This window comes from Leptopilina heterotoma, unplaced genomic scaffold (assembly GCF_015476425.1).
Source record: "Leptopilina heterotoma isolate Lh14 unplaced genomic scaffold, ASM1547642v1 Lhet_36, whole genome shotgun sequence".
Classification (NCBI taxonomy): Eukaryota; Metazoa; Arthropoda; class Insecta; order Hymenoptera; family Figitidae; genus Leptopilina; species Leptopilina heterotoma.
Window position 1 is genome coordinate 1,315,638 of NW_025111040.1, and position 15,141 is coordinate 1,330,778.

Consider the following 15,141-nt stretch of genomic DNA (forward strand, 5'->3'; position numbering starts at 1 on the left):
TTTTATCTATATAGTATATTTTTTTCCCTAGAGCCGTTTTCATTTACAGAAGATTGAGCGCGCCCACACGTAATTTTATAGAGGTTGCCTCGTAAAATGAACATTAAACTATCGCCTTCCGAAGATAATCGCTTGTACAATTTGTATTTTCCTCTTTCCGTCTGATTTCACAAGATTACTCCTTTGAACAAGAAATAAGAAGAAAATTAGAACACTTTATTTTTTTTTCTTTTCAGGAAACGATATGTGAAGAAGACAGCTAAAAGGTTTCGTCGTAAATAACCTAAATTAAATATTATTGACTGAAGATAAAATAATGGAAATCTGTCTAGACATTATATTTTAAATGTAGTGGAATTATAAATATAAAATATGCTTTGAAAATAATTACAAAACATAATACAAAATGAAAATAAAGGAAAATTATGTTGCCACAGGTCAGGGAATTCAGAGAAAAGTCAGGGATTATTATTAAAAGTACTGGAAAAAATTTAATTTTCAGAATTTATAAGAAAATTCTAAATTTTGGTGTTATTTTTGTTTGCTTCATAAACTATGAAATTGACAAGAATTCTAATTCAAACCCTTCAATTTTTTTTATTTCTCACAATAATTTCTTTTTACATAACTTAATTCTTCAAAAACTATCATAAAACATTATTACTTATAAATTATTTAATGAATAATTTTACTTAAAAATTTCAAACTCAATTGTATTTAAAAAGAGTTTCGTTTGCAATCTTCATAAATAGATTCACATCAAGGTTTCAATTTGAAATTTTAGAAAATTTCAATTTTTAATAAATTTAAATAGAAATTTAAGAACAACTGATTACTGAAATTCAATTATTTTGAAAAGTGATAAACTTCTTTGCATAAATTCAATTATGTTTAAAATTTTTTAAAAATTCTTGTCAAAATTGAATTATTTTTCATTTTTTAATTAAGTTTCTCGAAAGAATTCAAATATATTCAGAGAATTGAAAAAAATAGTTCTGAGAAATTCAATTATTTCGAAAAATTAAAATAAAATTCTTTTAGAAATTATATTAATTATTTAAAAAAATTTTGACAAAATTCTTTAAAAGATTTAGTTAATAAAATTGCAATTTTCTTTAAAAAAAAAAATTCTTCGGAAAATTCAATTATGTATTTAAGAAATTTTAATAAAATCCTTTCCAAGAATTCAATTCTTTTCAATAATAAAATTTTTCACAAAAATTCAATTATTTAAAACAAATTAAATAAAATTCTTCGTCAGATTTCGATTATTTTCAGTTGTTTAATGAAATTTCTCGATGGAATTCAATTATTTTCAAAAAGTTTTAAAAAACTCTACAAAATTCAATTATTTAAAAAAATTTTGAATAAAATTCTTCATAAGAAATTAATTATTTTCATAAATAATAATATTTTTCTCCGGAATTCAATTATGTTCACAAATAAAATTTTTGACAGGAATTCAATTCTTTAAAAAAAAATTTTAATAAAATTCGTTGCATTAATTCAATTATTTTCATAAATAACAAAACTTATCGCAGAATTTCAATTATTTTTTTATAAGTACAATTTAAAATAAAATGATAGAAAATTGCATTCATTTTTAACTTTTTTTTAAATTTATCGAAAGAATTCAATTATTTTTAAAAATTTTGATAAAATTCTTCATAAAAATTCAATTTCAAGAAATATTCAATTATTTAATAAATTATTTATTTTTGTTTTTAAATAATTGAATTCTCGAAAAATTTTCTACTAAAAATTGATTAAAAAATGAATTTCACTTAAAATTATGAATTATAATTATAATTGAATATTAAAAGCATTATAACTTGAATTTTTAGAAATAATTGAATTTTGAAGAGGGTTCAAATTAAAATCTTTGAAAATTTAAATTTATAGTTACGATATTCTCGTAAATTATTGAATTTCAGAAGGTTTGAATTTGAAAATCTTAATTCCTATAGAAAAATAATAATGATTAAATATTTATTTGAAAAAGAAGTTATTGGTGTTTTTAAATAATTTTACTTTTGAAGAAATTTGTAAATAAATGTAATACAACATTTTTTTGAGTGTCTATTAATTTTTGGAGTGAATCAGAATATTCTTCAGAGTCAGGGAAAAACAAAATTAAATTTTTTTGGCAACCATGTAAAATAATATGCCTTAAAATCTAATTTTTCTGATTTTTTTACATCAACCAACTCATAGGACACCTTCAGAATCTGAATGTCCGCAACAAACATCAAAAGATATTTTTTTTTAATTCTGCATTTAATAAATCGTTGAGTCAAAAAATAGCCGCAATCGGTGCACAAAATAACCCCGGTTGACGATAGTAAAAAATGAAATTGAAGGTAAACTAAAATAAAAATAAATCTTGATTCTATAATCAACATTGAGTGCATTAAGAACTTACGATGCATTTGCAAGAAATGTTTATTACATTTTATTACCCCTTATGTCGATTACTTTTATTGCGAGTAAGTTTCGCAGCTCTGCTCGTTATTGTCACCATAAGAAAAATATATGAATGCTGGTTTTCAACAAACTCGTTTCTTTTACGTGACAACAGGGTCGCTTTATAGAGGACAATTATATTATATATCCGGCTCTTTCCTCCTAACAACAATATTATTTTACTATTCTGTTTAAACATTAGTTAATATTCAACTGTTTTTTTTTTTTTTTTACTTTCATTTCTATGAAATTTAAATTCTTTAAAAACTACATTCTGCTTAAAAGTTAAAATAGAAATAAGCTAAAAAGAAATGCTGAAATCTAATCTAGAACTCTGTAATCGAACTCTAAAATATAAATTGTTTTCTAAAGATACACGTAGTTCATATTTTTTTTACCTAAGTTGTTTTTCAATTAATTTATGTACATAATAACTTCCTCGTTTTCTTTACCCGTTTCGAGAGTAACTTTATCCAAGTTCACGCGCACTCAACCTAAGACTATTTAAACTATAATAAATAAAGAAAATTGTAGCAGAGTTCTATTCCATCGGTCGGCGAATGCATTGAAAACTTGCCATGTAATTTTCGATGTGTGCGGCCTCGGTTCAAGTACAGAAATTACACCCAGCAAATGGCCAGAAAACAAGCAAACTAAGTCTTAAACTGGTAACCAGCTGCGATACGTGTATATGAAAATTAAAGTCGCATCAAGTAAAATTTCATACGTTTTTAAGGTGAGAGGGAGACTTGTAAAATTAATTCATTTTTTTTGCTGCTAAAAGCATAAAAGATCCAATTTGTAGTGCGGCAAAAGTTAGTTATTGCTTGGTTTTCTTTCTTTAAATTCAGAGTGATTTCCTTTGTGCATTTTGAATCCAAAAATAACAGACATAACCAGGGTTGCCACAAAAAAATTAATTTTGTTTTTCCCTGATTCCCAGACAAAATTTTCACTTTTTCCCTGACCCTAATAATGAATATTCTGATTCACTATAAAAATTATTAGATACTCAACAAAAATGTTCTGTTACATATTTACGAATTTCTTTAATTGTAAAATTATTCAAACACATCAATAACTTATTTTTTAAATAAATATTTAATCATTATTATTTTTACATAATAACATTTTTCCTACGATTTTAATTATTTTTAATACAATTTTAAATAAATTCCTCGAAAAATGTAATTATTTTCAAACATTTTTTCCAAGAATTCAATTACATTTCACAAAGAATGAAATTTTTCGCTGAAATTCAAATATTTTCAGAATCTACTATTTTAATAAAATTTCTCAAAAGAATTCAATTATTTTCCTAAATAATAAAATTCTTTACAGGATTTCAATTATTTAAAAGAAATGTAATACAATTCGTTGCAAGAATTTAATTATTTTCATAAATAATAATAATATTCTTCACAGGATTTCAATTATTAAAAAAAATGTAATAAAAATTCTTTGCAAGACTTCAATTATTTTCCAAAATAATAAAATATAAACATGAAATAATTTCAAAAAAGAATTCAATTAAACTTTTTGAATATACAAATTATATTATCTAAAATTTTAACTGAAATTTATTTTTAAAAACAATTTTTATTAGAAAATTCTACAAGAATTCAATTATTTAAAATTTTTTTATTTAAATCCTTCGCAAGAATTCAATTATTTTTACAAATAATAAAATTTTTCACAGGAATTCAATTTAAAAAAATTTAATAAAATTCGTTTCAAGAATTCAATTATTTTCTAAAATTTTGATAATATTTGTTTATAAGAATTAAATTATTGTTAATACAATTTCAATTAAAATAATTAAAATAATTTAATTATTCTTTGAAATTTTCATTTAAGGTTAAAAAAAATTCAATTATTTCCTAAATTGTTAAGACAAACCTTTTGCATGAATTCAATTATTTTTACAATTATAAAATTTTCCGCAGGGATAAAATTATTTTACAAATTTTAATTAAAAATAATTTAAATTCTATGATGAGTTTTGTTATATTATTCATGAAAATAATTGAATCTCTGTAAACAATGTTATTATTTATGAAAATATTAAATAATTGAATTATTGCAAAGAAATTTATTTAAAAAATTTGTAAATAATTGAATTTCTGTGAAATTTTTAGTATTTATGAAAATAATTGAATTTTGGAGAAGATTTTATTATTTTTAAAGATAATTGAAATTTTGACGATAATTTGTTTAAATTTTGGAACATGATTGGATTTCTGCAAACTTTTGTAACTTCTCTAAAATTCAATTTTCTTAGTGTTTTTAACTAAAATTCTTCTATAAATCCATGATTTTTAATAGTTAATTAAATGTATATTAAAAAATTAAATAAAACTAATTATGAATCTTGCAAATTTAATTTTCCCCAGAATTCTAATAAAAATCCCTGACTTTTCCCTGAATTTCCAGATTTTCCTGATCTTTGGCAACCGTGATATTTATAAGAGGAAAAATTGCATTAAAAGGAAAGGAACTCCTTTAAAAATGAAAATGAATTTTGTGCTTTAAATTCAACTTACATCTATATGTTATTTTCAAAACCGATAGAATCTAAATTCCTGTTTCAACACTTTTTTTCGCTTTTTTTCATTCGTATTGCAATTAATGAAAACGAATCATCGTGACACTGATTGTCGAAATAGTTAACGCTTCTCGCATGATATCCGCATATACAATCTAAAGGGGAATTTCACTCGAAAGCAGAAGTGGGGTCACTCGAACACGTTTTTACTCGAATTTAAGAGAAATTAGCATATTTAATTAGGCGAGCTGCACGCAAACACGTGATCATTGTGCGAATAGCTTTTAATCGGTTAGTTAAGTTCCACTGAATGTGATTACAAATTAATGCCAATGAATCTTAAGGTACATTTCTTTAAAACAGAAAGAGGAAAAAAGAACACCCGAAAGATTGAAAGAAAATTAAACGCCCTAATTACCTTGAGAGAGAAATAAGAGAAGCTCTTTTAACCCCAAAAAAGGGTTAAGAGCAATTTATTCACATAATGAATAAATGATTTATAATAAAACGTTTCATTAAATTTTTTTTCGTGGACACAGCAATAATATGAAAATTTATCATCCCATAAAAATTGATCTTCTTCTTTGAAACCATATTATAATTTTATAACGAGGAATTTTTAATTAATTTCCCAATATATACCCCTTTAAAAGTTTCTGCAAACTAATTTTAATAAGTTAAAATTATTTACTTTTAGAGTTTGAAGAATTTCCTTTTGCTCTTTTTATCAAAAGTTTTAAATGATATTCGGCTGCGGTGATTATGTCGAAACGAGTTGCCTTAACGAGTCTTGTTCATTAACCTCACGTCTGGGGTTAACACTCAATTTAATGAGCCCCAAAAGGAGAAAGAAAGAAATTGACGGTTCGCGTCCCTAGAGAATTAAAAAAAATTCTAATTTATTATATCATAATATTTTGCACCCATAATGATTTAACCTAAAGAGAATTGAAGCACTATAGAATAAAATTAATCATTCAATAAATTGTTTGACTTTTACTTTTTGAAACTATTAATTATTTTTATTCTCCGAATGGAAGAATTTTTTTCAGGATTCTTTTTTTATCAAAACTAACTGAATTTTTCAAATTAACCTTTACCGTATAGATACGTATGAAGTAATAGTTTGGAAAAAAAAGAATTCACTGAATTGGGATCATTCATATAATAATCTAGTTCAAACAAATTACAATAATTGATCATTATAGATAATAAATCTAATGAGGCTGTTAATTATTCTAATTAATAAAATAATTTTAATGGCATGAGACACAATCTGATTGTTACATTAATCCGTTAGATTAACTGTAACCTGTGCATTTAAAAAAAATGTGATTTTACTTATAGTTTCCTTATTTCACTAATATTATTATGTTTATTAGACTATGTAATAACTAGAAAACCAGAGCTTGAATCCTCTTTCAATTTGTGTCACCCATTCTTATATGCTGCATAGCACAATGTATCAAAAATTTCTCACGAGAATGTATAAATCTTCTTTCATTTTAAAGCACGATTTTCTCACTTAATCTCGGTAATTTAATTACCCAAGTGTCACAATTTCCCAACGTGACATTACTCTTGTTCAAAAATGTTTAATTAAAAAAAAACAGTTCAAAAATAAATGAAGTCAATAAAAAACAAAAGTTAAAATAAAGAAAATTTCGGAATATAACTTTTTTCAAACAACACTAATTATTCAAATTAAAAAAAATTGACAGTCAAAAAATTTGATTTACCTACAATTTATACTGAAAAACATGGAAAAGGTAATTTTAGGTGCAGTAAGTTTTCTAATTATCCAATAAGCCAAATTGTACATTATTGCAAACAGACATTTTAAATATAAATATGTTACTTTCAAAGTAAGATATTTCAAGTGCAGGCATTATAAAAATTTGAATTTTAAATACAAAATTTAAGATCGATTATATCGAGTTATTTCCCGCTGTTCTGATAATCGTTAGCAATACTTTATTAGCTTCCTGATCAGCAATTACACTTTCGATAGAAATGCGTGAACATAATTCACCCAGTATCGATGGAATGTTAACAATTTCTTATTCAAAATTAATTTTCTTTTTCATGCATGCATGTTGTAATGAAACTTAAAAATAATTAAATTCCAAAATTTCTCAAATTCACAACTATTTTTGTTTGATTCCTCTGTCAGATTATTTATAAAAGTCACACACTTAATTAACAATTTACTTACAAAGTAAAATCTTGCTTTAAAATTTTTATGTATAGCATAATTGTTAAATAAATTTCAATTTATTCATTAAATTAATTAATTTAACACTATAATTTTCTTATAATTTTTCCATATAATTTTTTTAAACATATAATTTTGGTAAGATGGTTCACACATGAGCTTGAAATTTTAATTGATTAAATTACTCTATTATTGTACTCTTAATAGAAAAAAATACCGTATCTACACTCGTCACTACACCGGAAGAAATAATTATAATGAATTGAGATATATCTTCATAATTATCTTATAGAATGTGTTGAAATATTTTGATACAATTTTTTCAGATTATTCTACTGCTACTCTCTCAGTCTATGATTACGTAAAAAATCGTCCCTTAATTTATATTAATAAAAATTTCTACCAATTTCTAGTAATTTTTCACTAAAACAGCAGTAAGAATTTAAAAAAAAATTTTAAACTACTATAAATGAAAATAGTAAAATTCTACTAAAATTTTTTACTAATTTCTAGTCATTTTTCACTAAAACTTCAGTAAAGAATTTACAACTTTTTAAAACTAAACGAAAATAGCAAAATTTTCTAACTCTACTAACAATTATTATTAATTAAAATTTTTACTAATTTAAATAATTAAAATTTTCTGTTTTTTTTCTAGAAATTTTTTAACTGAAACTTCAGTATAACATTTTAAACTTTTTAAAATAACTAAATGAAAAAGAAAAATTCTACTAAAAATTATTATTAAAATTTCTGCTAATTCTAGTAATTTTTTGATAAAACTTTAGTAAAAAATTTAAAACTTTTTAAAGCAACTAAACAAAAATAACAAAATTCTACTAGCAATTGGATAAAAATATTTTTAATTTAAAATAGTAAAAATTTCTACTGTTATTTATAATTTCTAGTAATTTTAGACAAAAGCTGTAGTAAAAAATGTGAAACATTTTAAAGCCACTAAACAAAAATAGTAAAATTCTACTATTAGTTAAAATTTTTTGAAATTTAAAAATTAGTAAAAATTTTTGCTTATTTCTAGTAGTTTTTGACTAAAACTTATTAAAAAATTTAAAACATTTTAAAGCAACTAAGAAAAATAATAAGTTTCAACTAACAATTAGTTACAATTTTTTGAAATTTAAATTAGTCAAAATTTCTAGAAATTTTTCACTAAAACTACAGTACAAAAATTAAAAAATTTTTAAAAGAACTAAATGAAAATACTGGAATTCTACTTACAATTTTTATTAATTTCTAGTAATTTTTTACTAAAGCTTCAAAACAAAAATTTCAAAGAACAAAAACAAAAGTAGTACTAAAATTCTACTAACAATTAGTTAAAAATTTTTTAATTTAAATTAGTAAAAACTTTTATTAATTTTTAGTAATTTTTCACTAAAACTTCAATAACAAAATTTTAAAACAACTAAATGAAAATAGTAAAATAGTAAGCTTCAAGTTTACTAAAAAAAATTAGAAATTAAAAAGTTGACAAAAATTGGTAAAAATGTTTACTATGAATTAGTGGCTCCACTTTTATTGCTTCAAATTTAGAAAGAGGAGACAGCAAAAATGAAATATTACTATTTTGTTTAGTAGTTACAATTTTTTTTACTAAACTTTAAGTGAAAAAGGACTAAAAATTAGTAAACAGAAATTTTACTATGAGTTAGTGGCTCAACTTGTACTATTTAAAAATATTAAGAAAGATGAGACAACAAAAATAGTTGTGAATAAATATTAAACGTTCTTTTAGTATAATTTTCTCAGTACTCTTTAAATTTGAATTAGTAAAAATGTTTATTAATTTAAATTAGCGACTGACTTTTTGCTTTTGAATTAGTAAAATTTACTAATAAATAGATAATTTCTACTACTTTATTAGTAAAATTTACTAACTCAAAATCAAAAAGTCATTTACTAATTCAAATTAGTAAACATTTTTAATAAATCAAATTTAGAGAGTACTTGTATCCTAAATTTTTCTAGATTTTTAAAGATCTTATAAAGAACTTTCAAGAAGGAAATTTAAAAAACCAATTTAGAAAACATCCTTAAAAAAACTTACTGCACCCGAGGGAAATGTGTCCAAAATATATGAAAAACAGAAAACACCATAATCAAAAAGAAAGAAAAAGAAAAAAAATGAAGAAAAATCACGTGTCACACTGAACCCGTAAAAAATATGATAATTAAATCCGCGGAAACTTTGTTTGACGAATGATTCACATGGTTGGAGTAGATTGTTGACTGACCTCGAAGACAGCAGTGCAGAAAAATCCCTAGGAGGAGGTAACGTCGCATCCTTCGACCTTCAATATTGGAACGGCACACAGTTGAAATTTTTCGTGATCTCGCGAGCGCACGACTGACTCTAAGCGAACGTGGAACGTGACAAGAGAAAAAGTTGGAGAGAAAGAAAAAGAGTGAAAAAAAAAAGATAGAAAGACAGACAGACAGAGAGAGAGAGAGAGAGAATTTTAATAAAGAAGGAGGAGGAGGCGGAGGCGGAAATGCCCTCTTCGACCTCTTTCGTCCTTCGAGGTCCACGAACAACTGTCGCTGGACAGCCGACGGTCCGGCTATAGCCGGACCGTCACAAAGGGGAAGGGGAGGCTATCGAGCACCACTTTCTAGGCCACCTTCTGTAACCCAATCAGGATGGAGATGTCAGTTCAGTTCAATTCCTCCAGGACCAATTAAGCCACCGATGGACATGAATTAATAATTGATAAGATTGATTATAATGAGAGAAATAAGGAGTTAAAATGTATGAGGAAACATCGGGAAATATGCATGAGAATGAGAAATAGTCGAGTTCAAGGTCCCTTGGCGCTTGATATAATTACGAGGAAGTAAGTGTGTCTCCTGGGGGAGAGTTCTCCAACGTTCTAGGTCGCAGACGAGAGCAATGTCATGTCAGTTGGATACATCTTCTGCACTTAGGCGCACCTGAGAGTTTCTTTCCTTTCATTTTGCACGACCTTCCAAGGAGATACTTCCAAGGAGTATTCAATCTCATATCTCTTAACTTAACTCGAGTCTCATCATCAACAACTTCATACCCTACTGCCTAAAACCCATCCTCTCTCACTCTCCCTAATTTTCATTATTCAAAATCACTTTTTTATCCCATTTTCACAGTTTTTTTTTAAAGCATATCGAATTGATGCCAAAAATTTGGATCCATATTTTTTATATCAATTCGTTACAATCTGATATTTTTAAGTTGATCTTACACCCAAGGAAGAAAAGGGGTTGCCATAAAAAATTAATTTTGTTTTCACCTGACTTTTTCCTAATTTCCAGACAAAATTTTCTCTTTTACCCTGACTCTAAAGAAAATTTTGATTCACTCTCAAAATAATTGTAGATTTATTCAAAAACATCAATAACTTCTTTTTTAAATAAATATTTAATCATTATTATATTTCCATAGGAATTAAGATTTCAAAAAAATTAAAATTCAATAACTTTTAAGAATATTATTATAAAACATGAAGACGTCGAGCACTCCGAGTCGAAGACTCTGAGCATTCGGCGATTTGAGTCTTCGAGGTTCTGAGCATTCAAGGATTTGAGTTTTCGCGGTACTAATAAATAGTAATTTCTACGAATTTATTAGTAAAGTTTACTAATTCTATTAAGCAAAAAATAAGTCAGTAATTTAAATTAGTAAACGTTTTTACTACTTCAAATTTAGAGTGTAGAATTTCTACATGAATTCTAGTAAACATTAGGCAAAAATTTACATAATTATTTTTTACAGATCTTATATAACTATTAAATTACCGCCCAGATGTCATGAAAATTCGCTCACTTATAAAAAATAAAGCGAATAGAGCATCAATAGATCAGAGCACAAAATCAATCCTTCAAACAAGAATACACTGAATAGATGTTACAATGCAAACGACGCTTTTACTAGAATCTTTGCTTGTCAATAATTTATTAAAAGTATTATTTAACATGTTTTATAATAATGTATATTCCCTCTAATTGACCATTAGTGTAAAAATGTCTAACTCGGCGTGACAAATTGATCAATAAAGAAAATTATAAATTATGCATACTTTATTAAGCTCTTATGCATTTTCATTAATTTTTTCTTAAAAATAATACTCCATTAAATACCGTTAATACATTACGACTTAATTATGACATGATTGGCACACCGCACACTTAATAAGGGGACTAGTTCTCTAAAAGGTTATATCAAGCTTTTCCAGCAATAGTGACCTCTTTTCCGTGAATTCATTTCAACTCTTCAGTCATTGATGTCAACCTCTGTTTCATTTTTGCAAAATCACCAGCGATACAAAACAGACTGCAATATATTTCCTATATCCTTTCTCTAACCTACTGTCTTCCCTGAATCGTTTTCATTCTCCCTATATTATACATAATCTTTTTCAACCAATAACATTATTACCAATATAGATATATTATTAAAAAGAATTTCCCATCGAATAAAGAATATATATATATACAAAAAGGAAAAGTTGCCTTCAAAATAGGAGGAATCCGTTAAAGATAGCTTTTTTTCTGAGTGTATACTTCTCGAAAGTATAACAGACATCATCCTTTTTTTATAGTCGTTAATAGTGAACGAATGGAATCAAAGCCATAAAATGAATAATGGAAGAGACTCTTGAGAATATAAAACTTGAAATCGAAGGAAAGTCATAGGAGGAGTAAAATTTTAGCCTAGTTTCCGTATACACTTCGGAAATATATCTATCCACTGAATTTCTTCCAAGAAATTTATCTATATTGTGCCAATCAGTATTAATATTGCACGCATGTGAATCCATAATATTCAAATGTTAGAAAGTTGAAAAACTATAAAAAAACAACAATATAAATATTTTAAACAAAAAAAAATAACTTTCTTCAAATGTCAATAATTTCTCCCAATCGTCCGAAAATGCACATACACTTCAAATGATTCTCGGACTTAGAAAGCACGAGATATTCTTAGAAGTGAATATGTACAAATGAATATAAATATCCATCATTATGTCCATACACATAATATACAATAATAATACAATTTATATAATTAATAATAATTATGCATTTAATAACATATTATTAACGAACAACTGATGTGTAAATGTATTTACAAAAATCTTAAAATGATTAAATACAGGAATTTTAACATCCTTCCATATGGTAAATACATGTTTTCCTATACATACATTTAAGAATTTTTCATTCCCTAGAGGATATACAGAAAAGTGAAAATATAAGCAAGTACCAATAAGGTCAGTGTTTACCTTCAGGCAAATCTTCTCGGCTTTTACATTTTACTAAAAGGTTTACTCCGATGTACCAGTTGCAGGCCTCGGATTGAATTTAGAAATGAAAAATAGACACAAAAATTTAATTTAAACCTTTTTGAAAATTTAACAACTAATAAAAGAATTAAGGATGACTGAGTTTTCAAACAAAAATTTAATTAAACTTTGTCAAAAAAAATTAATTCCACAGAATTGTGAGTTAAAAGTATGAAAAATTCATATTTTCAAAGACTTTAGTTTAAAACCTTATCTAAATTCAATTATCTCTAAAAAATTCATGATATAATGCTTTTAATATTCAATTATTATCTAAAATTTACACTAAAATTCACTTTTAAATCAATTATTATTAAAAAATCGATAAATTACGTAAAAAATTTTTTAAATTTTGTAAAATTACGATATTTTATGACGAAAAAAGAAATATAATTATAAATACACTTGTTACATTTCATAAATTTCTGTCCATAAGAGAGGCTTTTTTAAAAAAATATACAAAGTTGGATGACAGTTTCTAAAGGTATTGAAGGTTGATAAAAGACTGATGCGTGCATCCTGAGCAAAACTCTTCTTCCGGTTAATTCAAGATTCATTCAAAAGCCGACAAACAAAAACTCTAAACCTCACGGAAGTTAAGGTGTCAGAAGAAAGGATTAATGACAGAAAAAAATAGTATACACACTAACACACTTATTATTTTTTGCCTACATAAATCATGAAAAATCAGCGAAAAAAAAAGTCTATACACTTTCTACTCTTTCAACTAATAAGGAAAAATTTACTGCTGTATATGCATCAAATTTTTTCTTTTTATTTCAGATTTTATCTTCTTTAATAAAAAGAACAACTTTTGATCCTAGATATATTCGAAAGGAGAAGTGACATATAAAGAGAAGATCCGGTTAAAACAAAAATATTTCTCTCGATTCAAAAAGAATCAATTTTCTCTCCAATTTGAGAAAAAATAGAAAAATTTCCCGATTTGAATAATTTACTCAATATTGAAATAATCTTTCCACCTCGATTTCTACTTTAAGAAGAAAATGTAGATAGAAAAAAATAAAACTGCTATTACTTGTAAATATTAATGCTAATTAATTAATTAATAATTTAAAGAAGAATTATTTACTACTTGTTTTATCTTAATGAAAAGATTGAAACGTAAATATTCAAATGTCATGTGTTCAAAACAACGTCTTCTAGAACTTTCAACGATGATTGACATATGAAAAACTGGATTGTCAACTTGTTTCATCTTTCCTGCGAAGAAAGCCTGTCAAGATGAAACAAGATAACATCTCGTTATCATTATGTTATCGTGTAGTTGGCATAATTATCGCCTCTCTCATTTACTGATTACAAATAAAAAGATTCTGAGTAGTGCCAATGGCAATTATTCCATCACAAACATTTAAACCACTATTTTACATGTCAATTTCCTAATAGATTTTTCTACCTAATGCAAAATTTATAACTCACTTAATATAGTTGAATCTTGAAATAACTTTATTATCCTGATGATATCAAGAATTGTAAATATCGTGATAGAATCAATTTTATCGACAATAAAAATAAGTGTAAAACGAAAGAAATTTTATAAAGACAAACATTTAATTACGTTTTTCCCTGACTTTTCCCTGATTTCCAAACAAAATTTTTACTTTTTTCCTGACCCTAAAAAATATATATACTGAATGACTAAAAATGATTAGATACTCAAAAGAATTTTCTATTACATTTATTTACAAATTTCTTTAATATTGCGAAATTATTCGAAGATGATACTTTTTTTAAATAAATATTTTATCACTAGCTATCGTACCCATCTTCGACGGGTTTTATAGTTTCTACCAATACATTTAACAGTATTTCTACCAATCTGGAAAATCACGAAATAGCCGAGAATTTAATTTGACCGAAAAAAAATAATAATTAGTTACCATTAGCTATTTCGATAGGAAAATATTACTTATTTAATTGTCTCCACCCTTTGGTAAAAAATCTGAAATTATGGAAAATTATCAAAAATTCAAAAAACCGAATTTCTTAAAATTCAACATTTTTCCTTCTTTTTTATTGCATTTAGCTTCATTATTTTTGTGCTCTTCAAAAATACTTTACTTATTTAATAATCTCCACCCTTTGGTGAAAAATCTAAAATTATAAAAAATTATTAAAAATTCAAAAATCCGAATTTCTTAAAATTCAACAATTTTCCTTCTTTTTTATTGCATTTAGCTTCATTATTTTTGGGCTCTTCAAAAACACTTTACTTATTTAATAGTCTCCGCCCTTTGGTAAAAAATCTAAAATTATTAAAAATTATCAAAAATTTGAAAAACCGAATTTCTTAAAATTTAGCATTTTTCCTTCTCATTTACCATGAATTTTATTAAAATTACTGACAATAATTGAATTTGGGCAAAGATTTTTGCTATTTATTAAGATAATTGAAAGTAATTGAATTTCTGTAAAGAATTTTAAAATTTATTAATTTAGTTGCATTCTTTCAAAAAGTTGCGCTAAAGTTTTTAAAATTAAAAATAATTTCAACAGAATTCAAATTAAAATTTTCAAAAAAATACTTCATTTAATGATTTATAAGTAGTAACTTT

General features: G+C 25.0%; 1 protein-coding gene across 1 annotated transcript in view; it reads right to left on the reverse strand.

The window, feature by feature from the left end:
* The window catches only part of LOC122505501 (agrin-like), a 70,510-nt gene extending 60,719 nt beyond the window's left edge, over positions 1–9,791 (reverse strand). Inside the window, exon 1 of the mRNA XM_043617166.1 lies at positions 9,479–9,791. Coding sequence (XP_043473101.1) covers positions 9,479–9,527 — 49 coding nt within the window. The 5' untranslated portion in view covers positions 9,528–9,791. The remainder of the gene's footprint in view (positions 1–9,478) is intronic.
* Between the last annotated feature and the right edge of the window lie 5,350 nt (positions 9,792–15,141).